Source organism: Mytilus edulis, chromosome 6 (genome assembly GCF_963676685.1).
Source record: "Mytilus edulis chromosome 6, xbMytEdul2.2, whole genome shotgun sequence".
In the NCBI taxonomy this organism is placed as follows: Eukaryota; Metazoa; Mollusca; class Bivalvia; order Mytilida; family Mytilidae; genus Mytilus; species Mytilus edulis.
The window spans coordinates 39,414,022-39,441,446 of NC_092349.1; the positions used below are offsets into that span (position 1 = coordinate 39,414,022).

General features: G+C 31.8%; 1 protein-coding gene across 2 annotated transcripts in view; it reads right to left on the minus strand.

Annotated features, from left to right (window-relative positions):
* The window catches only part of LOC139529074 (lactase/phlorizin hydrolase-like), a 62,728-nt gene that overhangs the window by 33,968 nt on the left and 1,335 nt on the right, over positions 1-27,425 (minus strand). For both annotated transcript variants that reach the window (XM_071325323.1, XM_071325324.1), the window contains exons 2-20: positions 26,229-26,359; positions 25,276-25,530; positions 24,378-24,561; positions 23,987-24,166; positions 23,131-23,251; positions 22,566-22,744; positions 22,030-22,365; positions 21,467-21,594; positions 16,071-16,328; positions 15,106-15,262; positions 13,207-13,425; positions 12,411-12,546; positions 11,980-12,158; positions 11,026-11,355; positions 8,845-8,975; positions 7,922-8,182; positions 6,419-6,599; positions 5,729-5,968; positions 303-435 (exon numbers count right to left, since the gene is read on the minus strand). In XM_071325323.1, the coding sequence (XP_071181424.1) occupies positions 303-435; positions 5,729-5,968; positions 6,419-6,599; positions 7,922-8,182; positions 8,845-8,975; positions 11,026-11,355; positions 11,980-12,158; positions 12,411-12,546; positions 13,207-13,425; positions 15,106-15,262; positions 16,071-16,328; positions 21,467-21,594; positions 22,030-22,365; positions 22,566-22,744; positions 23,131-23,251; positions 23,987-24,166; positions 24,378-24,561; positions 25,276-25,530; positions 26,229-26,359 (3,739 nt within the window). The remainder of the gene's footprint in view (positions 1-302; positions 436-5,728; positions 5,969-6,418; positions 6,600-7,921; positions 8,183-8,844; positions 8,976-11,025; positions 11,356-11,979; positions 12,159-12,410; positions 12,547-13,206; positions 13,426-15,105; positions 15,263-16,070; positions 16,329-21,466; positions 21,595-22,029; positions 22,366-22,565; positions 22,745-23,130; positions 23,252-23,986; positions 24,167-24,377; positions 24,562-25,275; positions 25,531-26,228; positions 26,360-27,425) is intronic.

Consider the following 27,425-nt stretch of genomic DNA (forward strand, 5'->3'; position numbering starts at 1 on the left):
CGATTTTATTAACTACAGGCACTTGTCATTCAGAAAACAATTACTATTTTTTTTAGTATTAATTGGAAACAATGTTGATTGCTACATGAGCTAAGACGTCCAAGGAAAGGAAAGTTTAAAATGTTTACTTAGTGTGGAACTTTTTTAATTAAACCGCTATTCAATTGTGTAGAATTACATCTCATCTCAACCAGACTAAAAGATTTCTATAATTTATATTTAACTTCTTTCAGTACTTTTTTTTTCATAAATTGAGACATTATACATGTCGATCAATTACATTTTGACAAATCGAAACTCACCCAAGCCAATTTGGATCTGTAGCTGAACCAACCCCTCTATCTACCCAGTAACTTATATCATTTTTTATATCAAATTTTTCTTTGAACATAAGGCTTGATCCATAGGCATTTAATCCAAGAAAATCAGTACTGTCTGAAAGAGAAAACAAGAGAAGCTTTGTTCCAAATCGCAGAATTTTACATTCAAGTTTCGTTGATGCAGTCAGTATCTATCAAATAGTTTTAAACCGATGCTGGAGATGTCATAAAACTCTACTTAAGTGTGAGGTTCCAATGTTAAAGGGAAACTTCGCAAAAAAATCAAAAATTGATATTATGTCCATTCTGTATAAAAATGCTCAAATTTATAGATATTAAAGTTTTATTCCGCTAAATAAGAGATCACCATCGATTTTAAATTTTGAGTATCAGTTCTCTACTCTCCGCCATCTTGTCACCTTCTCCGATGAAAAATCACGATATGTCAATAAACCACAAAGGAACAAAACTACAGTAAACGATGTAGTCGTAATTGCGTGTCGATATCTTGTCAATCGTACGGTTGTTCTTTATCTGACTGACTAATTTGATACGGAAAATGGTCTTATATTTTTAAATAACCATATAGTCTGTTATTTTTAAACTGATAATATTGTAATTAGTTAAAAAGTCAAAGTTCAAATCATAAAATGATAAATAAGTGTTCCGTGGAAATTGTTTTCGAAAATCTAATTCGTTCATAATTCTTTCAAGTAATAAACTTTATTTAAATAAATTCGGATCTTCCCTCATCTGATCGGTGTCTTCTCATTTATCCAACTTTTTAAAATAAGGCATTCTCATTTAGCCAACTTTTATTTTTGTTAATTATTGAGTTGTTTGTTTAGTAATTATAAGGTGTTTTTCTCAAATTTGACAGTAAATTTGTTCCTGTATGTTTTTATATTATTTTAAAAATATATACATAAAAGAGGCTATAGTAAACTTGTTACATTTTATTTAAGAATAAAATTTAGTATATTTTGAATAAAATTTCGTATATTTCATATAAAATTCAGAATACTTTGAATAATAAATAAATGTTTCATCTTTTATACAGAAGAAACCCACAAATCAATAATAATTTTATATTAACATTTTATTGAGTAAATATGATGTGTTTATTACTTTTTTAGACCTGTTAACTTTTATTTGTGGTGCTGATTCAAAGTGATTACCAAATTAATCATTGTTCGTGTTCAGCATATTTGCTCATCAATGCAAAAATCTAAACATTTTTCACAACCTAATCCCATATCTCCAAGTGTTAAAAATTAAAAATTTAATGACTACGTCACAGAACAGTGGGTTGAAATAGAACCAGAACGATGGAACCACTTCTGTACCGTAGGACCAAGGACAACAAATCATTTGGAAGGCTGGCACCATAAACTCAACAACCAGTTAAACAAGGCTCATCCTAGCCTGTTCCTCATCATACAGAAGCTTAGGAATACACAGGCTGCCACAGAAATTCGACTCATCCAGTACGCCGCAGGGGGGAAACGCAAGACTCGCAAGTTAAAGTACCGAAACATAGACAACAGACTGACCCCAACTTAAGGAGAGACTACAGCAAGGACAGATCAACGTAAATCACTACACTGATGCAGTATCCCACCTACTAAAACTAGGATAAAGATCAAATGAACATTCCTTTAGTGTGCTATGAATATTTCTGTGCTACGTTTGTTAACCTTTTAATAAAAAAAATTTGTGATGTGTATATCTATAGTGGACATTTCTTTAATGCCATTGTATGTTTTGTGAATCTACTGAACATTCATTTAGTCATGGTGTGCGGTTGATATTACTGTGCCAGTATTTTATATTCTTTGTTCTAGAATTGCTTTTGCTTTTTTTATATATATATATGCATGCATATATGTTTTGTGAACTTTGTTCTGTTCAGTCTTTGTGTAGTAAAACGTATTCAACTTATATTTTGTCCTATTTGGATCATTTGGACAGAAGAACAGAAAAAAAAAATGAACGAAGAGGATCTAATACACAAAAAAAGCTCCATCTCATTGACAAATTCCATCATGAATAAAAGTGCAACTGATATTTTTCTATCAAATTCACATTTTAGTTAACGGTTAAATAACTTTAAAATACTTTCAAATGATTTACATTACATTAACTAAATGTCAGTTGCACATTTTAACATGCTATGCTAAATAATACTACAGAAAATTTAATCCTGGTATAATTTTCAGCCTTATTTTTCACCTGTCATTCAACCAAACTCTAATTGGAAAACCCTTTGTTCTTGATTACCTTTGATCTCATCTATCCAACTTTTTTTTTACCTGTACTACCTATATTTTAAAAAAGTTGGATAAATGAGAATGAACCATCTGATCACCAGCATGGCTAAAGGTATTACTCCCAAAGGTATTGGAAGGGGTGTAAGGTGACACGTCCAGGTATTCAATCGATTTCCTGTCCGGCGGGCTTGCAAGTTCATGCATCGTTTCACTTCTGTAGGTATTGATCAGTGTACACGACCGTTACTTATAACTTTCCATTTTGAACTATCAGGTGCATGTATAATATACATTTTTGTCTTGCGTGTCCGAAAGTGATATAATATACTAGTCATTACTGAACTCATACGCTTGTTTATAAATAACATTTCTGGTGTAAAGAATATTATTTATAAAAAAAAAAAATCATTGAAGAAATACAAATCTATTTACATATTTTTCCAAGGGTTAATTTGGGAAAATGTAATATATACTCGTTGTCAATAGTTTAGGACAGATTGGAACGAATGTAGGACAGAAAGTCACAGGACAAAAAGTCACAGACAAAAAGTCACGGACAAAAAGTCACAGGACAAAAAGTCACAATTCATTTTTTCCGATTATTTTCTTTAAAGAAAAACAGCTTATTTCTACAAAAATATTTTTGTATTTTTCTTGAACTATTGTATATATACCATTTTTGTAAACAAAATTTATCAAAAATATATAAAAGATAATCAAATAATTGTTAAAAAAACAAAATGTCAAAGTGGCTTGGCACTTAAATGGCTTCATGGTGCCAAGAAATATATCTTTTGCATGATTAAAATTAAATAATTCTTGACTTTTCAAGTATAATGACACATTTCCTAAACTTTAATTTGAATATATGTATTAAAAAGTAAATATTTCAAGATATTTCTCTTATAAATTCAAACAATTGTCAACAAATTATTTGTGACTTTTTGTCCTGTGACTTTTTGTCCTACCAAATTTGTGACTTTATGTCCTGTGACTTTTTGTCCTGTGACTTTCTGTCCGTTTACCATTGGAACATACCAGAATTATTGATCTAAAAAAATGTGCGCACTTGTCGACGATTCGTGTATACATACGCCTGGTAGAAAGTTACGGAACTATAGTCAGTAGCGCTATTTAAAATATGTATACATGAATACATTGAACATAAGAAAGAAACATACATTTTGTGTAAATTGTGGTAAAAGTTTTGTAAATAGACTAGTCCACGTATGCCAACAGTATGTAATCAACGAATTCGATAGACTATTGTATACCAAAAGAAGAAGAAGAAAAAAAAGAAACAATTTGATTTAAATACAGGTCAATTTATAACTTGCTTTGGTTCATCGAAGTTAAGAACATAGTAAACTCACAGATTTATATATCAATTAAATTGTTCTCGAATAAAGGACGAAATTCGTCATCATCACAATTGTTCCAACATTCATGTAAAATATATGCAACTGGACGTACACTAATAATCCCCAAGAAATGTGAATATTTTCTAGGAAAACTATTGAGTATCAATTTCGGGATTTATTTTCTTTCTTGATATTCAATGACAGCAATTTAAAGAATAAACTGCTTGTCGGATATTTGTCCGCTTTAGGGGTATTCTTGCAAGTTGAACAGACTTATAATAACATTCAAAAATAGGGAAAGATAACATTAAATTCGTTGTCTTTAATTTTAAACATCGTTGATCAAATAGTTATTTAAGTATACGTTGGGAGACGACGATTATTATAGTTGTCTCAGATTTTAATAAGGACGTACCCGATTATGAATAAATTTGGTTGACGTTTATCACACTTGAAAAGAATATCTATTCGTAATTTTTCGATTCCATTACAAAAATATTTTTTTCTTTATTCGTACATATTATATTCCGCTTCGGTAGAGTTATCTTCAGATAGTTTCATATATTAATTAATACATGGCTTTCAAAAGTCTAAATGTAAGTGTTCTCGTACATTTTTTCGCCTAATAAAGACAAATAAAAATGATTTAGTAAAGCTATTTCTAATTTCTAAGTCCCCCTTTTTTATGAGACATAAATCAAGGACAAGACTTGTATATCATTTCATTCTGACATATGAATTAAGTTTCCCGTCTTTAACCGAAAATTGTGTATTTATTAGTAAATTAACTTATTTGAATTCAAAAAATAATAGCACCAAATATAATTAAATAATTCCACGGCGACCAATTTTTATTTGTCACCAACTTGAATATGTATTTTTAATGTGTGTATTAAATGCTACCACTGATCCGAATAGACAGTCACACCTGGCAAGGTGTGCCCTAGAGGCGTGGTTAAATACCGAAGTGCAAATAACAATTTACCTTTCAACAAGCCATCTACGAGTATTGCCACAGAACCGTGAATACACACATCGTATAAACCTAGCCATAGCAGAGATAGTAAAAGGTCAATAATAGTTCACCAACATATTGTCTTTACAGATTATTGTACTTTAATTTGTTCACCTTATCAGTCCGAAAATGCATTTATTAAAAATAAATTTATAACTTGTTGTGTTGTCTACAAAAATAATTCGAATATATACGTTTAACATAGATAATTTATCTCACGAATGAGTACAATTGAACGTCTGTGCGTTTTATCTTCTTATTATCGGATGGTTATTAGATAAAGCATACGTCATCGGCGCGCTTACGATTACGTTAAAATATGATTAAAAACCAAGACTTTTAATGATTGTATTTTAAATCCCGGCATGCAAAAATCAGGAGAAAACGTCACGACCTACAGGAAGTAGTTGATATTTTTTCATTAATTATTGAATTTCTCCTTTATTACTGCACATATAGCGATAAAACTTTGTGAATATATATATTATGTCATAATGAACATATTTAAACCATAAGTAAAAAATCGTGAATTTTCCCTTTAAAGTTCTCATTAAAAAACTGTGACAAATAACAAATGTCCTTTTTTCAAAGGGTGTGTGAATTTGTAAAAGATTTAAATAAATGAAGTATTGAAAATAAGAGCATTTACCGTTTGTGCCTTTATTACAGAAACATAGAAGTAATCACTTCACGTCATCGTCATAATAATTTCATCTATTTTCTACGTTTGCTATGGTTTAAATGTTGTTAATGCATACTTACTTTTAATTAAAAGCTTTTCACTTTCGGTAAATTCAGGAAGCCTTGATGACGGTATGCTTTGTATTTTACTATTATTTCCCACACTCCATTTCATTAAGTCGGGATAATCACCGTACACTACAGGACTTGCAAACCATCCAAAATCAAACATCAATGCTTGTTCAGAAGCTTCTATATCATCTTGATTATACGGATTTCGTGGTTCAGCCCAACCAACATTTAATGTAATACCAACCTCGCCTAACGCAGAAATATATAATTTATTTCAATAAAAAGTGTACCAGTTTTCTTATAATTGAAATATCTAGGTTATGATGAATACATTAACAATATGTTGATCTTTACTATTTTCCCATCGATATTACAAATATCGCGATATAAATTAATCCTACCAAGGTGAGTAACATAGCCACATATAAAATGCGGAGATCTAACTATTTTTACGAGGAATTAATTAGATCAATAGAATACATAGATTTATTCATTGTTTAAATGTATCAAAATACTGGCTATTAATCCTGGCTTACATTGGCAACAAACGGAAGATCCTCATTTATCACCATTCTTTAAACTGTTTAGGCAAATATGTAACAATTGGAATAAAACAAGATTATTTTCGTCATTGAATGGATTCTGACTGTTGTTCTTCATTGCTAAATAAAAAAAATTAAGCAATAGGAAATACTGTACCATTTTGGTGACTAAAATTTTTTTTATACAGTCTGTAAGTTTTTGAATGTGACAATATGATGTTGTGAGCTGCAATGTAGGTGTTTGTGCCTTTGCCATGTTTGGCAGGAGGGAATCCGCCTTCCCCGTAACTGGTCCAGGCTGTTATCCAGGGCTCGTTAAATGTAATCCATAACTTGACCTTTAAGAGGAAGGAAAAATATTAATTTGTATCAAAAATTATCAAACATAATGCTTCTGTATAAAAAAAAAATTCTTGTCATTTTGGTTTTTAGGTAGCGTAGTTAATAACATTCACCCTATCATTATTCTTTCAGAATATTCATTAAAAATAGATATTTTTTACAAATACTTACCGAACCCTACCGCTAATGAACAGAATAAACTTTTAACAGGAAAAACTCATCAAAGATAACACGCTGATGCTGTGCGTTTTTGGCGTATTGAATTTTAAACCTGATGCCTTTTGTTATCTATTATTCATGTGTTTCTTTGCCTAATACGTTCTCCTATTTATTTGTATTGTAGTCCTGTAATATTATGTTGTCATTTTAATGTTATATTTAACATTGTAATTAAAGTGCGAGGTTTGGCATGCCACAAAACCAGGTTCAACCCACCATTTTTTTCTTTAAAAATGTCCTGTACCAAGTCAGGAAAATGGCCATTGTTATATCATAGTTTGTTTCTGTGTGTTTAACATTTTCACGTTGGGTTCCGTTGTGTCGTTTGTTTTCTCTTATATTTGAGTGTGAATTCACATTACTATAAGACGTGTCACGGTACTTTTCTATCCCAAATTGATATTTTTTATTCTCATCGGATCTTGTCTAATGCTTAGTCCGTTTCTGTGTGTTGTGTCGTTGTTCTCCTCTTATATTTAATGCGTTTCCCTCAGTTTGAGTTTGTTACCCCGATTTTGTTTTTTGTCCATAGATTTACGAGTTTTGAACAGCGGTATACTACTGTTGCCTTTATTTATACCAGCCATGTGTTTCGTCTGCATAAGACTCGTTAGGTGCGCAAAAAAAGGCTGTAAGAAGTACAAAGTTAAGCAGCATAAACAACCTTTTTGTCTTATAGTTGTCTATGTTGAAGGACCACAACTACCTGAATAATTGTTCAACTGAAACTCAGTTCCATATTTCAGATGATATGACTATATATACAATATCTATTTAGGGGGGCTCGATGGTATCAATCCATTTTTATTTTGTTTAAATATAGAATTTTGCTTTTTTTTTTCTTCTATAAATGAACTTTATCACTTAATAGAAAATGTCACCTTGGACAGTTGTGTTGAAGAGATCAAACTCATCAGTTCAAATCAAGAAAATTAACAAAAACACAGACCTGGCGGCGTCGTAGGGTATGTATTCATTCCTATACACATTAAAAAAAGTACAGGTCTGAGAGAAGGTATTTGTTTTTATCTATTTTATCATGCCATACGAGTCATACAAATATGAAGTAAATATATTCATAGTATAAATTAAATCTTACCCTATCACCAAAGTTTACAAAGCATATTTTAGCATAGTCTGTAAAATATTGCTGAATTGAGCTATTTAGAAATCCACCATATGTGTTTTCTAGATTGGCAGGTAGATCCCAGTGAAATAGTGTTACCATAGGTTTGATTCCTTCCGCAATCAGTCCGTTAATCAAACTGTTGTAGTAATTAATACCTTCTTGATTCAAACTGGATTTTAACCCAGTAGGTAATATCCTTGACCAGGATATTGAAAAACGGTATGCGCTCACCTAAAAAAAAGACATTGTTTTCAGAGATTAGATATCCTTTGATTATCAAGAAAAATTCTTGATAAATAAAGAAATTCACAAATAACAATAAAACAGAGTGTGCACAGTAAAAATCGAGCACATATTGTAGCTCTTTACAACATACGGAATAATTGCATTGTGTTAAAATAATTGCTAAACTTTTGTTTTCTGTTAGATTTTTGTTCCTGATAAAGGAAATTTGCCTTTTGAATCTGGCAATTTGATAAAATACATTTATACATGAATTATAACTTTTCGTCAACCAAAAAAAATATTTTCCAAAATTGGTATATTCGTGGGAAAAATATTGGACTGTTTTATCTTTACATGTCTTCTAACATAAAGATATCCTCCAATGAGTGATTTATAAGTGCGTCAGTCCTTGACACATTATAATAAAAGAAACTTGAAAGAATTCAGTAATGAATGAAATTTAGTAATACACAAGCTCTGTAATAATTGCTCATAACATGTTTACACTGCATTGATTTTAAAAGTAAAATAACAACATATTTTTAAACTTTTTAAAACTTAAAAAAAAAACTGGTAATCAAGTCTCGAGTCAATTATTATATCTTTGAGAATATAAGAACAAACATAAGAAGAAACATTATAAGGAAGTTTAAACTAGTTGTATATACCCCCATTTCTTTCAAGATTTTGATGTCATCTTTATATTTGTGATAACTATTACAAGCCACATCACCAGTAACATTGCCAGCAATTGTGTTACCCAAATGAACGAAGTCATCCCAAACACTTGGTCCTCTTCCTACAATGTAAAACTGGAGTATAATTGTTGCTACCTTAGTTTGAGATATAAAATAATTCATAATAATTTAACTACGTTTGCATTTTATTCTAAATTTGAATGCATTATTATTAACACTTAGATTGAAATATACTGAGCAAAAAAGAAACGTTACATGCTTATAAGATCATTTAATTTTTTTTATAACAAAAAATTGATAACAAAAATTTAATGGAATAGTTAGCTAACATGATTTTGAAGAGAACAATAACATGTTTTCTTTATTGAAAACAATATTGCACATTTTCAGACAATTTTAACAGGACGAGTACAGAATTCGGGTTAACATGTCAATACCTTCATGACCACCTCTTACATTTATGACCGCCTGACACCTCCGTCGCATGGAATCAATAAGACCTCGAATAAAATCTTGAGGGATGTTGTTCCATTCCCTGAAAAGTGCTGTTCGGAGCTGGGCTAGCGTTTCCGGTGGATTTTTGACTATTTCTGATACGTCGTCCAAGTTCGTCCCAAAGATGTTCAATTGGTGATAAATCTGGAGACATTGCTAGCAACACACGAATATGGTTATTCTCCAAAAAGGTCATAAAAGTGTGTGCCACGTGACAACGGGCGTTTTCCTGCTGAAAAAACGTGGTTAAAACGATGTCTTCGGAGAAACGGGAGTACAATGGAGCCAGAATTTCGTCCCTATACCTTGTTGCATTTAGGTTACCAACGATGATTTGAGCTCGGTGGGTTCCTGGTAGGTAATTCCGCCCCATACCATGATTCCGCCACCACCAAACCGATCTGTTTCCTGCACGCACGCATCAGAAAATCGTTCATTGCGTCTCCGGTAGACCCTGGCTCTGCCGTCGCTAAATTTCAAGTTGAATTTAGATTCATCGGTAAAAAGAACCTGTTTCCATGTTTGCCTATTCCATCGAATCCGTACCCGTGTCCATTGAAGTCGCGCCATTCTGTGACGCTGCGTAAGGATAGGTCCTTTCAATGGACGACGAGCTCTAAGACCAACTTGACGCAATCGCTTACGAACTGTTTGAGCAGATATTCTGTTGTTATGTCTTCCGTGGGTCTGTCGTGCAGTTTGTGACGCGTTAACAAATCGATTCCGGAGATGAATGATGCGGATGTGTCTGTCTTGACGTAACGTCGTTTCACGTGGCCTGCCACTACGGGGGCGATCATTTGTTGTGCCAGTATCTCTAAGACGAGTCTTAAGTCTTGCAATAGTCATTCTAGAGACATTAAAATGATTTGCAACCTGTACTTGAGTCATTCCTGCTTCCAACATCCCAATAGCTCGTTCTCTCTCATTTTGGCGTGGACGGGGTATTGTTTGACGTGTAACTTTCTCAATTATTTAATGCGACCTTTTGTTAACAATCGTGTTCGACACAATAAATGACAAAAAGGACAACTCGATTCCAACTCTATACAGGATTAATTTTTGAAAAAATGGTTATTTGTGTGAAATCAGAAAATGACGTCACGTCATCTCCGATTTTTTTATATATGAGTAAATTTGATAGATAAATCATTCGGGTTACTAGTTTTAATCATGAAAATATTTGAAATTAATATATGTGATATTTTCAAATTAAAAACCAATGTAACGTTTCTTTTTTTGCCTAGTGTCTATTGAAATCTTGTCTAGCTTTAGTCTTATAGTAACAAAAACAAATTTCAATTCTTGTTAAAAAAAATCAAAAACGTTTTGATCATCATAATGAAAAAGACTATGTCATTCTTAACTGTCAAAATCAAAATACATAATGTCAAAAACGTTTTGATCATCATAATGAAAAAGAACTGTCAAAATCAAAATACATAATGTACCTTGAAAACAGACCAATACTTGATTTTGTTTTGTGAATACAAACATTAAAATACTGTGAAATAAACGAAACAATAGTTTGACAAAACCAATAAAATGTGTTACTTTATGTGCAGTATATGATTCTCACAATCAGACAAATTCAAATGAATGAAAGTAAGACTAAATAATATAATAAAGGGAGCAATTTATTTCCTTAAAACATACCTCCTTCATTCCATCCTCCTTCAATCTGATAAGCGGATGTAGCTGAACTCCATACAAATTTCTCTGGAAACACGTCGTAATAAAACTGATTTCCATATGCTGGAGCAGTCCCACGGCCTCCTTTCCCCGGAAAGCCAGGTCTAAATCCATGTTCTTTTATGAGTTGCTTATAAAATTTGAAAGAAGATTTTGGCGTTCTCGTCCTATTTGGCGAATTAAAGTTTACGTGAACGAGACCAAAAGGTGATTTATATTCGTTATTCCAATCAAAACTATCTAGGAATGACCATGCTGAATATCCAATCACTTTACAGCCATCATATTTAATTGCTGAAGAATGAAATATTAAATACAGATAAAAAAAAAATATATGCCTAAACAAGTTCCTCAGGAATGGATTACCTGAGCTGTATTTTGCAAAACATCTAAGAATTTTTGGTCCTCAATGCTCTTCAACTTGGAACTTTTTTTTGCCTTTTAACATTTTTTTATTCGAGTGTCACTGATCAGTCTTTGTAGAGGGAATGCCCGTTTGGCGCAAATATAAAATTTCAATTCTGGAATCTATGATGATTTTATTATGTACTCTTTTAAACAGTGAAAGTTTGTTTGCTGTAAAGACATTACCATAGGCTGCATTACATTCGGTATGTTTGGTTCATAGAGTTGGCTTTTTCAAAGTGACCTTTGAGATACTGGCTATTGAAATTATTTTTTATGTCCGGTTTATATCATATGCATTTTGTTGTTGTAATGATTAGTTTTTTCAACTGGAGCATCATAGAATCAAATGGCAGAAAATGCAAATATGCTTTCATGTAAGTTGACCAAGTTGGCAAATTAACATTACAACATTATATTTACATGTAGTTTAATAGTATGAAATTCTAGAAAGCGCAACATCAAAGGCCCTTTTGGTTAAATTTAAAGCAGTTCTTTTTAAAAATACTTTACCTTTTAAAACTTCGTTGATAGATTGTCTATGGAAATCAATTCTTTGCAGATCCTTTATTTTTCCGTTATCACATATACCATTCTCGGTAACCATTACTGATATGTTATAGTTATAGTTTATCCAGTTTAGTAACTTCCGAATACCCCAAGTTGCTACTTTTAGATCTGCCTTACACGTTCTGCATTATGAAAAAAAAGTATCAAATCTTGCGAAAATAACCGTATATCAAAATAGCTAAATATTTACTCTTTTGCGGTTTGTAAGTATTCAGATAAGTGACAAATTTATAAAAAGGGTAAGGCTTCCCAAATCTTAAAAACAAAGTCTGTTACTAAATGTAAAACATGATGTTTAAGTCTCACTCTTTTCATTAACCATTCACTTAGATATAAGTAGAAGACACACTATACTATAAAGCTTTATTAATTACCCTTTTAATTTAGGATCTACTTCGATTTTCACTCCAACGTCTTTATCGAAATCCGACCGAAAATTGACATTAAACTCATTGTCAGGGGTAACAGTTTTGACAGTGAATGTGTTGACAGCCAAAAAATCTACAGTTCCTGTTAAAATGCAAAACTTATAATGATCTATTGTATATAATTAACTGCAAAACTATAAGAGTGAAAACATGACTTTCGAGGTGTGTAGCTTTTCTTTCCTTATATGATATTTTGAGACCAAATGTGTGTTGGCAAATTAAAAAATCCAAAGACAAGGTGATTTTTTGTTGGGGGGGGGGGGGGGGGGGGGGGTCACTACTTAGTGAAATCTATGTGCCTATATTGCTTTTTCGAATTTGTGATTAGGGTGCACTTAAGTAGAAATGTATGTGTAGTTTCATAAGAAAAAAGAATCATAGCAATGAGATCCTATGATCTTTTTTTCATTTTTGAATACATATATTTTTGTACAAAGAACCATGTTTCGTTTGCAAAAGTATGAATTATTCGAAATACTAGGGATTTTTTTTTTGTACTTGGCTGTCTACCTATCTTGATCTGAGCGTCACTGCTGAGTCTTATGTAAACAAAACGCGCATCTGGCATATTAAATTATAACCCTGGTACCTTGATAACTATCAAGTATACCTGAGTATACAGTATGCATTGATATAGAATAGAACAATATGGTGTGTCTTTACATCAATCTTACTGTCCGTTTCAATAGTTAAACAACATACTCCTGTCAATATAGAAGATAGTACTAAATCAATATCAAACCTTTAAGAATATTTGATTCCTGCTTTGTTAATCTAGGCAATTTTTCAGAATTTTTATTTCCGCTTTTCATTACTTCTGGATAGTCACCATTTTTAATGATAGGATTTGCAAACCACCCTAGATGAAATTGTAGGGCTCGCTCTGCAGCCTGAATGTCCTGTGGATTTTTTGGATTTTTAGGTTCAAACCACTCTGTATTTAATGCAATACTGACCATTCCTGGAATAAACGTTCATTGTTTAAAGAAACAATATGGCACATTTCTGTTTGTGTATCATTTTTATCATAATATAATTTCAATTATATTAGAATTTGATTTCCATGATTATTAAGTTCTCTGTTAATAACATTCGGAATTATCAAGAAACCAAGTTTCCAACTCAAAATGCAAGAGCGAAATTCATCAAAACCTCTTTGGATAATATATAGTCGTCCTGGTTACCAAAACAATTGTGTATTAAAATATCAGAAAATAAAAAGAAAGGAACATTTTTTTTATGTTACCCGGATAAATGCTCAGTTTTTAATTGAACAGTTTCCGTGTTTTAACATCGTTAACGGGATAATTTTAAACTCATATCTCGAAAATAAAACGAAACGTATCCCTGTATTCAAATGCTTAATGTTTGCTATAAAATAAAGCAATTTAAATAAATGTGTATATTACTTTTTTGTATTTGTGATTAGGATGCCTCTAAGTAGAAATGTAAGTGTAATGTCAAACAAGAGACTGTCACAACGACAGCAAACCGGATTTATTAACATTTATTTGTGTCCTGGCAATATCACAAGAACCATTACTGATGAATGGTGAAAGTGAAAATCGTCAATATCAAATTTGACCTCCATTTTGTCATCAGTATCAACATATAAAAATTTGAAAAGCTTAGATTGAATGGTTCATGAGTAAATGCAACAACGGGAATGGAAACCCCATTTTACGATCTTTCAAGAACCATAACTCCTGAACGGTAAAAGTCAAAATCGTCATTATTGAACTTGACCTCCATTTTGTCATCAGTAACAACATATAAAAATTTCAAAAGCTTTGGTTGAATGGTTCATGAGAAAATGCACGGACACGACTGGAAACACCATTTTTCAATCTTTCAAGAACCATAACTCCTGAACGGTAAAAGTCAAAATCGTCATTATTGAACTTGACCTCCATTTTGTCATCAGTAACAACATATTAAAATTTGGGAAGCTTTGGTAGAACAGTTCATGTGTAAATACACGGACACGACTTGAAACTCCATTTTTTAATCTTTCAAGAACCATAGCTCCTGAACGGTAAAAATCAAAATCGTCATTATTGAACTTGACCTCCATTTTGTCATCAGTAACAACATATTAAAATTTGGGAAGCTTTGGTAGAACAGTTCATGCGTAAATGCACTGACACGACTGGAAACTCCATTTTTCAATCTTTCAAGAAACATAACTCCTGAACTGTAAAAGTCCAAATCGTCATTATTAAACTTGACCTCTATTTTGTCATCAGTAACAACATATTAAAATTTGGGAAGCTTTGGTAGAACAGTTCATGCGTAAATGCACTGACACGACTGGAAACTCCATTTTTCAATCTTTCAAGAACCATAACTCCTGAACGGTACAAGTCAAAATCGCCATTATTGAACTTGACCTTCATTTAGTTGTCAGTAACAACATATTAAAATTTTAAAAGCTTTGGTTGAACGGTTCATGAGTTAATGCACGGACAACATTTGATTGCCGCCCGCCCGCCCGCCGTGCATCCGCAAATCAATAACCGACATTTTTGTCACAAAAATCCGGTTAATAAAAGTATAACGGACGGAACACGAATGTTCAAAAGCATGGTGGATGTTGATTTACTCATTATAGAGAACAACACATATCAAAAATTATTCGTACCTTTTTGTTTTGCTTTATATGTTTTGTTGTATAGATGGTATACCGCAGCATGAGCAAGCATAAGATTTTTACCAGCTATATAGCTCACAGGTTTACCAGGTGTAGAATTATTTGTTGCCACTTTCAATGGATCATTTATTGTTATCCATTTAGTAACCTAAATGCAAACAAGGTTATTAAATTATACAGTTTTATTACAAAATGTTTGATCTTTCGAAGGAACACCATTGATATAAATCGAAAACATAACGTATCATTATATATTAGTAAGACTAGAAGTCCATACATATAGTGAAGACTTTCAAAACACTTTGATATATAAATGTGCGTGTACCCTCACTGAAAAGAAATAACACAACCAAGAAGTAGTTAACATATAGTTTCCTCTTTTACTTGTCTTTACTATTTATTTCGTAATTGCTACGGATCACCACGGCTGTCTTTAGATTGCAAATATGACAACTTGTACTCTTTATATTTTCTTGTAACATTTTTTGAAGGATTTTTCTTGGAGCACTTGGATCGCTTTAATGTTATATTTATTAGTATTAATGTTTACCCTATGTTAAGTATATAAAACGAAGGATGTGTAGTATGATTGCCAATGATAACAACTAATCATCAGAGTTCAAAAGAATGAATTTAAGCAATGAATAATTGCTACATATAGTTTTCCGCTTTTTTGTTACTGTATCCCTTAGAAGTTGGCTTTAGATGAAATTGGCTATTTATTTTAGGTATTTTTGACATATAGCTCTTCAACGGTTTCGGTACTTATACATCTTCGGATTTGTAATGTTTGGCTTTGAGAGTTCCTGATGGAGGTAAATCCAGACAAGCGCTTCGGACGCAAGAAATTTTTAAAGGTGTTGTTTTCAATATTTTAGACCTCAGTGTACTCCTCAACCTTTCAAATTATTTGATAAAATTCATATTTAAAATAATATGATTTTGGTTATACTTACCCTGTCGCCAAAGTATTTCATGCATATATCAGCATAGTTCTTAAAATGATTTCCAGTTTCTTCATTCATCCAGCCACCCAATCTCTCGAGTTGGTAAGGCAAGTCAAAATGATATAACGTAACGATAGGTTCGATATTGGTCTTTCGTAGAGTGTTAATAACATTATTGTAATAATCGATTCCTGCTTGATTAAGACTCGTGTTTGTTCCATCAGGTAGTATTCTTGTCCAGGAAATAGAGAAATGATAAGCCGGTACCTTCAATGAAATGATGACAAGAATTGTCCTGTTAATTCAAATTATAAAAAGATAAGTGCTTGAAGTTTAAAGATGCGACAGTAGTATAATACTATTTTCAATCAATCATAAATCATTTAGTGGTTCAATGAATTAGAAAAGTTCGTTTTACCAAAGTGAATGTTCATTCATATAAGAAAGATCGGTGTTGAAATTCTAAATACCAATATTTTATAAATGACGTCTATTTCAATAACTCATCCATACTATATCAAAATCATGGATTTTTAATGATAGGTAAAAAATTCACAATGGAAGAGATTTATTCACCACTAAATAGTTTCAGTACAATATTTATAAAATAGTCGTAAAACAAAGAAAGATGGACGTTGTTTTGTTTTTCAGAAGACTGACTGAAAAAAAAACTTCTGTCCGGATGGCAAAATATATTTATGATCGACAAAACTTCAAAAATCTTCGGACAGTTTTGAAAAAAAGTAGCAAACGAAATGTCCCAAAGTTTTTGAAAGCCAGATATATAAGATTGTGAACTTTAAGGATGTAAATTTCTAGAATATAACTTTTTTCTCAACCTGATTTTTTTGGGTTTATATGACTGTAATAAAATAATTGGTGAAGAAAAAAAAATTGTTTTGGCTTACAGCCCTTTGAAAGTACCCAATTTTGATTTCCTAATTTTCATAATTTTTTACCCATTATTTATTTGCAACTATTGTGTAAAAATTACAGTTCCACAATTATTTTTTTTTCATACTTTCAACAAAGATGAAGTGGACCAATCTGAATGAATTTAACTATAGGTAGGAGGAAATATAAGAAAGTCTTATCATATTTTGATGCTTTTTTTGTGTTAGTTTACCATGCTGTTAATTTTGTCAATTTGTGATTTTTCTCTGTTTAAAGAACAAAATGCATATTATTCCAACCTCTTTGTTAAAAATGATTGAAAAAATACATATGTCATAAATTTGAAAAGAAAAATAGTGTTATTGGATGTACTCATTTCTGGTAAAATCATTTTTTTGTACCCCTAACCCATTTTCTCAAAATTTTGGGCAAAAAGACTGTCTTGATTGGTAATAAAATTTGAAAAATTTATTACTCAAAAACTACATGTTTTGGAAATAATTCCAGAACGAGATTCCAACGAGACTGAAACATCAGAAGAAAACAATATCAAAACTCTGACATTTTTCCACAGAAACCGTTTTTTCGGTGTACAAATTGTATTATGCAGTATCCATTTGTGTACGTTCTATTTGTATTTTTGGAATACCGCCGTCGGGTAAACAACTTTATAAAGCTTTGAAAGTATAAACACAATGTAAATATTTTCAAGATGTCGGTATATATTCCGCTTCGTCGGAATAATGGTCAATTTGGTGGAAGAGTATTGAATGCATCTCATCAAAATATAGCTAAAATTGAAGAATGTAAAATGAAATATCTTGTAACATTTCAACAGTGCTTTCCTCCCATGAAAATGAAAGAAACTTGGCATGTCGTGATGACCGAAGAGCGACTGAGTTGGGTTTACTGTCCTTCACTAATACTAGCTGACCAACGTAAAGCTTGCAATGCATATAAATTATGTTTCTACAAAACTGTTAAAAGTACAAAGAATGGATCTCGGAACTTTTTTTGTTTATACCTTGGGGTAACTGTCCATACATGAACTTACTATACGCCGGAAATCGGCAAAGATCAGAGACTTAAAATATCGGGAATGTTGATAGACTATGTGACGTGAAAACGAAATGTAGTATAAATTGATAAGAATATCATAAACACGTACATGCATTACACGCGTAAACTCCCACAATAACAAATTAAAGCTTACACTATATATTGTCATTTTATTTATTGAAATTCCATAGCAAACTTTGTCACGGACTTGCATTCATTCATTTGCAAAGAAATACATTTTCCCAAAACAACTGTCAACGTGAGCATGGTGAGTGAAAACGGCTAGGACGTATTCAATCCTCGACACAAAAAAAGAGGTTAATACTGATATTTTTTTTTATTTTGATATTCCTGTTATAACTGTTATATAACCATTTTCTCATATAAATATAAACATACATCTTTCTTTACAGTGCTTTCTTTCACGTCCGCGATATGGTCTATAAATAGAATTTGAAAATGAAAGTACTGGTGCTATTTTAAAATAAACAATTTATAGTAAAAAAATATATTGAAAAGCAAAAGAGTTTAATTGCTTTCTGTGTGACAAGAAATTTGTAAAATATAATGTCGGAAATTACTTCAAACGGGTAAGCAGAGGAAAGTGACAATAAACTTGAACGAGAATCTTAATGACTAATGGTGATGGGGCCTTCCGCATGAACAAACGGGAACTCCGAAGTAAAAATGTCTTTCAAAATGAACAAAATTTTAAAGAAATGAATACGATTTACTTTTCAGTCAATTTGAATTGAATGGAACATTGTGAATTACACTGAAGCTTCCAGCATGAAAAAGCGGCAGGGAAAAATATAGATCCGCTGATTGAAAACTACGGCTTTCCCGCCACTTCAAATAAAATAATTAGCAAAGTATATATGTCGTGTACATCTTATTATTTTGTACAAGTTATTACCTGTACAAAAACTTTGTAAGAGTAATAACTCGTATGATGCCATCATACAAGTTATTACTTGTACAAAAATAATTGTACGAGTAATTACCTGTACAGTTTTTGTTGAGAAGAAGATAATAACTTGTACAACTCGCTATCTTTTAGTTTTATTTGTTTCTTCCTTCCATCTGGTTTTTTTTTAAGTAATAACTTCAGCAAATATGCCAATTTGAGCATATTGGGCTAAACAACTAGGTGACACTAAAATACGGACTACTAGTGTCAGGTGACAGAGTCATTGAAAGAATAAATAAAATAAAAATCTTCTTCCAATTATTTTTATTTTTTTATTTTTTCAATGGATGGAAACAATTATTCAATTGTTTTCTTACAGTTGGGTTTTAATATTAATTATTTATTTACTTGTTTTTTTAAATAGAATTGCACAATTCCTAATCATTCAGACCATTGTCAGTTGTTCTGGTGTGATCATAAAATCATCATACTCTTTGTGTCAGCGTTCTATATTCCTATGGACTTTGAGGAGGGAAGTTGTCAATCATGCATAAATTATAGCTCTGACCAAAGAAGAAATTCCTATTAATTATCACTATGCAGGATATGTGGAGCTCCAAAAAGTAAAAACTATGTCAGTGAGTTGGTAAGCCACTTCAGCTGTTCTCTGCCTTTTACGGGCGCAGTCCACTGAATTTGGTACAGTGATCCTGATAGCTTTTCTATTCAGTACATTGTTAGCTTGATCATTACAGCTCATAAAATCTAGACTGGATACATTTATCTGAACGTCATATAAAGTGTTCAAAGTCTATGTTGAACAATTTATAACAACACATAGCTGAGTGGGGGATATAGCAGATTGGTATCCCGAGAAAACATTGTCAACCGCGGCAAAGCCGAATAACAAAAAAAAAAAGATAAATAAGTTGTTATTTATATACATTTGTTTTTAGATATTCACATCTATATATGCACTTTCCGCACTATAATAACGGAACAAAACCAACGATGGAGAAAAAAGTAGGGATAATATACAACAAACTTTGAAATATTCTTTTTGTTGGTCTTTTGCCTATAATTTACATTTATCCCCCATCTCCTTTCATGTCATATTAAACACACTACTTAAGTTTGCAAATGACCAGTACTATTTGGATCGAAGTATGTGTTCATGTTTATGTTGTGTTCTCGTGTCATTGAACCTTAATTTTATATATTTTATATGCATGACCTCCTGCAACTATCGGAGGATTAAAAGTTAAATGTTGTGATTTTTTTTATGTACACGCCGTAGCGGAGGGGGCATTACTTTTAACACTTGTCCGTCTGTCCCTCCGTCGTACTGTCCAAAATTGGTTTCCGATCTCTAACTTTAGTTTGCCTCAACCAAATGTTAGAAGACTTATACACAATGCTGATTACCAAAAAAAAATTACAGATCTAGTTTAAATTTTGGTGGCGTCACTTTTAAAGTATTTTAGTAATATCACTTTTTAACATCATATGCAAGCGGGCGCATCTGTATCCCATGGACACATTTTCCCATTTATTTACCATTGTTTGTCTTTTGGCCGTTTTTCGTTTTTTCACAAGACATTGTCATTATGTTTTCGGCTTATAAGTTTCAATTTCCCGTTGCGCGTTATATTTCGCCTTCAATATTGTGAAGCAGCAACATTGTGGTCGAATATGTGAACATTGAATGTATCTCGTCATTAGGAGAATCTATTTTAATGATAGATCTTTTATCGTTTCTGTTCAATAAGTTTATTAACATATGTCCTTAAACATTGTGTTTTTAATCTTTCCAGAAATATGTTATAAATACTTAGGACCTCGTATACTTACTGAAAAAACAATAATAGGTAATCAATCCTTTTTCCAGACAGGATAATATGCTCTATAGCGCATTTGAATAGCCAAACAAATTATAATGAGGCAGTCGTTGTCTTTACAATTCTGCTGAAATAGCCTTGACGTTGCGTAATCCTTTCGGCGACGTCATGATTTTTCTCTCTTTTCCCGTCAACAACACCCTTTCAACGGCTGATATATGAAAAAGGAGTTCGGTAACCCCATGAAAATTATATATCAAAAGAAAGGAAAATAATACCTTAAAAACATTTGATTTTTATAGAAAAATCGTAGGACTGGTTTAAACTGCAGAATAAATACAGCTTGAAATTTCTTATTTTTGGTTCAAATTTGACGTTATGTCTATGTACTTTATGTTGTTTCATTACCATTTTCAAATGCCTGGAACTCGGAAATTAGATCGGTGACCAACTTAAATTTTTCCATTTTTCATTATCTTTCAATAAGTTCTACGTGCATACAATTTCTTTAAAAAATCGCAGGACAAGCCATTTACGTACCTGTTACCTTAAGTGGGTGCTGATGAAGTTTTTTGAAATGTTAAGTAAAAGTCCGAAAAAGTAATTTGAGTTGCAAAATCTTTAAAAGAACGTAATAAAATTGAAAAAAAATCAGATTGGTATGTTATCACATTTCAAAGTTATTCAATTTAACCGTAACTTACACCGAGATCTTTCAGTAACTGGATATCTTTATCATAGTTATTGTAACTGTCACACGAAACATCTCCAGATTTATTCCCATGCAGACCATTTGTATGTAGCATGTGATCCAAAACACTTTCACCTTTACCTTTGTAATAAAATATTAGTGCAATAACATTAGCGATAGCAATTTCAATAATACACCCGATGCACATTTTTCAACTGTACATCATAAAAGATCATCTTTGAAAAAATATTTTCACATGCAATAAATAGTTTTTAAGTCTTTAAATTCAGTTGGAATGCTAAAACAAGTTAATTTGATATTAAAGAAATTTTCAAGAGGTTCATTTAACATGTTGTTACCTAATTATTTTATTTTTAATGTGTCAAATTTCAGATTCCTATACATCAGAATTTAGTCAAGGTATTAATTAATACCTTGACTAAATTCTGATGTATAGCAATTTCATGCAACAACAAATCTTTGAATTCTTTTATCAGAACAACTTTTAAGTACGTGACGGTACAAGTTTCCCCGTTATAGGCAGTTAAAAATACAACATGACTATACTAGACTTACCATCTTTATTCCATCCACCTTCTACTTGGTACGCAGATGTACCAGTTATCAACATAAAATCATCGGGAAACCGCTCATACAAAATGCCATTTGTCTGTTCAGGAGGTGCTGTTGATAATCCACCAATTCCGGGATAACCTGGGACAAACCCATTATCAATAATGAGTTGTTTGTAGAAATATGACGATAATTTAGGAATCCTCGGTAAGTTGTGATCTGTGAAATTTACCATACAGAACCCATAACTAAACTCATAACCATCTGTCCATTCAAAGCTATCAACAAGGGATCGCCCATAAAAACGTTTCAGATTCGTTACCTTGTCTGTTTGAATAGCTGTTGAAAAAGTGAAAGATCTTTTAGTACATGTACACGGAATGCTATGGATGAACTATTTTTTTTTATAATTTTAGAAATTAGCTCAGATATGTTTCTATTTTTAAAAAATACAATAAAAAAACACCAAACTCGAAGGAAAATACGAATTGGAAATTCCCTTATCCAAAAGGTCAAACACATCAAACGAATGGAATTACCTTTAAGTACTTGATTTATGTGCGTTTGATACCACATGACATTTTCCGAGTCCTCAAGCGAGTTACGTCCTGTTGTCGGTCGACCTAGATACCCAGCAATATACATCTCTTTAACAGGGTAATGACGATTCACCCAATTTAAGATTTTTCTTATTCCTGAAGCTGTTTCAGGATCAGATCTATACGAAGTACAAACAAAAGAGTTTAACATGTAGTAAAGCCAATATATAACTTTGATGAAAAACAAATCCAGAATTAAATAGATGTTGCAAAGTTGAAATTTTGTTGAAGAGTCGAGTGGTCGTACAATATCAATTAATAACTGTTTGGATATTCGAAGGAAGCTGAATGACAGAGATATATTACAAAAATATTCAAACACAGAAAATACGACAAAAACACAACTTTGCTAGAATATTTTTACAGCAAGTTTAACGATTATAGAGATTGCATTTAGAATTAAGAATGGTGCCTGTAGTCAAATTCCTTGAACCATGACAGTGTGCTTATCCCCCTTTTTTTATTTATTAAGTTCAATGAATAAACAAGCTACAATGATGTTCACCTATAGTCATAGATTTGTAAACCTTTGTCGTTATCGAACGAGGAGAACGGATGTTCTATTCTTGCAACCGGTTTGGCAAACATTGTTCCGACGTATAAGAGATCCAAAAAGTCAAGAGTGCCTGCCAAAAGAATAAGATTATTACATGAAAAATATTCCTCAAAACACATATATACAGCAAAAGTGTAATTTTATTTTGCAAAGGAAATAGACAGTAAATATTGTTTTTGCATTCATATAGACATATCTGTCCAGAAGCTATTCTAAGCAAGTAACATTTCGTTTGAAGGTATATTTTCTGGCAGGAGTCCGTGATTTGTGTTATCTAATCTGCTGTCAAACATTGTTGGTAATATTTGTTAAAAAATTTAAATCCATTACACAAACTGTAAATTTTATAAACCCTAAGTTACTAGTAACACAGTTAAACCACACCCTTTTACAGTATATATATTTCAATTGGTTTACACGAATAAGCAGCTCAAACAATATATATTATAAGTATTTTACGAAAGGTGATAGCGGAACGCAGTATTTTTTTATCTTGCAATAATACAGCTTTACTATCACAAACTCAAAAGACTGCAAAGACTGTAAACAGAAATATACTTGAATTTTAAAACGTCTTGTACGGTAGATGATATGCTGAACAAATTTAGGCTTGCGTTTTTTTGTTTTTTTTTATCTTTTACTCACACCGAATATATTTTCCTAACTTAATAAAAACGCTTACATTTCTTCTCGTTGACAAAAACTTCATAGGTAAAAAATCTGCCCGAAAGAACATTGATTTGTGATTTCACAGGTTGTGTAATATGCTATTTATTTAAAGAAAATAAATTTGCACTTGTATTACCTTGCACAGCGTAGGGACTTGTTAAATTGAACTTTGTTGTGAATGACTGCATCTCTTCAGGCCATTTTCCGTAAAACAAAGGATGTGCCCACATGCCGATATCAAAGTGCAGCCCTCTATCTCTAGATGTATTATCTCCGGTCTCATACCAGTTTGATTGTAAGGTTATTCCAACACTACCTGGAGTAGTTCTACTGATTTATAATCATTGTCAACCGTATCATGTTTGCAATATACAAAAAAAATTTAAAAAATAACGCAATATTATGAAGTTTAAAGATATGAATGCACAGCTGCAGCAAGACAATTTAAAGAATGATTTGCCATGTAACATTTCTATTATAAATCAATTCATTGCTTTTTTGGTAAGAAAATGATAAAAACTGTATACCTTTTTGTGTTTTTTCGTAGACGGTTTTATAAAGTCGGAATACAGCAGCATGAGACTGTAAAACATTGACAGCTGCTTTATATACAGATTCTGCAGGTCCACCAATACCAGGAGCCATGTCTGTCCGTCCGTATCCTCCATAAACAAACGTGTAGGGGTCATGGAATGTTATCCATTGTGTAACCTACATAAATGATTTATAAATAGAAGGGTTAACGTTTTACGTTCTTCGGTTTTTCATTCAGAATCATAGTTTCATATGAGTACTTGATGGTTTAAGAAAACGTTGGTGTATTTCCCAACATGCTATCATGTAAAAGCAAGTGTATTTTTTTTTGTTTTTGAAAAAAATAGGGTTATGGCAAGTACTTGAAATTAAGTGTCTTAAGCAAAATAGTTTTGCGGAAGTAAATTTTGTAAAGTGTATGCAAAAAACATTTTGCAGTGTTTTTTCTCTCAAATTAACTGTCAATGGATTGCGTAGCATTAAACATGTTAAATACTAGCGAAGTTAAGATTTGTTTCTTTCCTTGAAATTGTTGAAACATATTTTAATTATACATATGCATATGGTTTATTGAATATCGATAGGTTCAAAGAAAGCAGATGTTGACCCATTAAGTAATACAAATTCAGGAGAAATAGGCCATGCCTCTTGTCGTATTCAAGATACAATCTATGAAAAGTATTTATATACAATGTATTTAAGTTAGATTTAAAGTTTAGATGAAATTACTTTCACAAAAGACACATCAATTTAAGACATATGGTACACGTAAGTAGTTATATATAAGTTAGATTATGTAATTTACTATATATACTTGTGTCATATTGCTCTAATGGAACATAAATGAAAGATATTTCTTTTCTTTTTTTTTAAATTTTAAATGATAATAACCTTAGTTCCAAATGTCTCAAAACATTGATCACAATAGTTTGTGAAAGTCTGTATGATATCCGGATTAAGCCATCCTCCGATGTCCTGAAGAGCCTGAGGTAGGTCCCAGTGATATAGCTCTACCATAAGATGGACACCAGCATCCCTGTAGGCATTAATAACACCATTATAATGTTCTACAGCTTTAGCGTTTAAATTACCCTCGCCATTCGGTTGTAGTCTACTCCATGACAGTTGTAGTTTGAAGTGTTTAGCCTAAAAGACAATTGCAATATTCACAAGCAAAATAATGTCGTATTACCAGTACAGTAAGAAAATTCACAAACAACCATCAGTTTTTATTTTACATCTTTTTGTCAGGTTTCAAATCTCGCTTTGGTCAACCATTCACAATATCACTTACAACTCGATAAAGGGATTCCACTTTCGTATCTTTTTACAAAATGTAATTTTCCCTAATGTGTCAAAGAAAACATGTAAGACACTATACTGTTAACTGAAAACGGAATGTTTTCTATATTTGTTTATATCCTGAATGTTTAGTTAAAACATATGTATTTATAGTGGATTGAAACACAAGTTTTGTAACTTATATTAATCCCTCTCCACTCCTTATTGTTTATTCTTTGTTGTTCCCCGCAATGTAGGTATTTGTTTTCCCGTTTCAATGGTTTAACACCAGTAATTTTGGGGCCCATTCGGTGTGAGCCAAGGCTTCGTGATGAAGGCCGTACATTGACGTATAATGGTTTACTTTTATAAATTTATATTTGGATGGAGAGTTGTCTCATTGGCACTCACACCACATCTTCCTATATGTGTAACATCGCGTAAATATTGTCCAAAGATTACACAAAATGTGGGTAGTCGCATATCTTATCGTTTAGAGAGATATTCGAAAGGTCCATATTCTCTTATTTAGCATTAGAATATGAAATTGATATTTATCTTACCCCAAGTTGTTGTAAACATTTCACGTCATCCGGGTATTTGTGATAACTGTCAGCTGCTGAATCTCCCGTGGCATTGCCGGGAATCTTTCCTGGTGTATGTGTAAATCTATCCCAAATACTCAATCCCTTGCCTAAAACAGTGAAGTATCTTAACTGTGAAAATTCACTTAATTAAATAATAACATGTTTACTCTCTGATTTGAATAGAAATATTATTTGTTTACTGTCTGGATTGTTTAGAGACAAGAGTCAAGAGTTTTAAAAAATAAACCATTTAATTTTTCCGACATGCTTGTAAAAATAAAAAAAAACTGATTTCTTAATCTCTATCTTTAGAAATAAAATTAGTTTATTACTATAATGTTATACTGCGACCAAAAGACACGTTTCTTTTAACGGCGTCAATGATGAATAGCCCTCATTATAGACTTTACATAGATAAATTAAGTCGTACAAGAAAAGCAAAATGAGTATGTTAAATTTGATGTATGCCTTTTTGTGCTTCTTCGTTACATTTGTTGTTTTTTATAGTGATATTAAGATGATAACACAATATTGACTGCTGTACCCCTATTTTTGACATTTTTACTCTTTGAGTATGACTTTGTTTGTTTTGTTCATGCATCGTTGACAATGTAATGGAATTTGATGCGACTGTCATACAAGTGAGAGGTTTAGCCAGCTATAAAACCAGGTTCAATCCACCATTTTTTACATTAGAAAATGCCTGTACCAAGTCAGGAATATGACAGTTGTTATCCATTCGTTTGATGTGTTTGGACTTTTGATTTTGCCTTTTGATTTTAGACTTTCCGTTTCGGATTTTCCTCGGAGTTCAGTATTTTTGTGTTTTTACTTTTGATTAGTCTGAATGATAAGGTGTTTTCTTTTTGTCCTTTTTTGATTTGCAGATCATTATACTCTACAAAACATACACAGTTTCCTGTTGTGGAATTATAAATGCTATCTAACTCTTTAGTAACACACTTGACTGAAGTAAAGATGAAAAAAATTTAATACCATTCAAAGATTGTAATCGTTTACAGAATGCGAAAAAACTTAAAAAAATTATATTGTTAAAAACTGCTGTACTTGTTTTTAACTGAGAAAACCGCGTCTGGCGTATTAAATTGTAATCCTGGTTACTTTTTTTTAGGTTATATATACCATGTCAGTAAAAAAAACGACAATAAATGT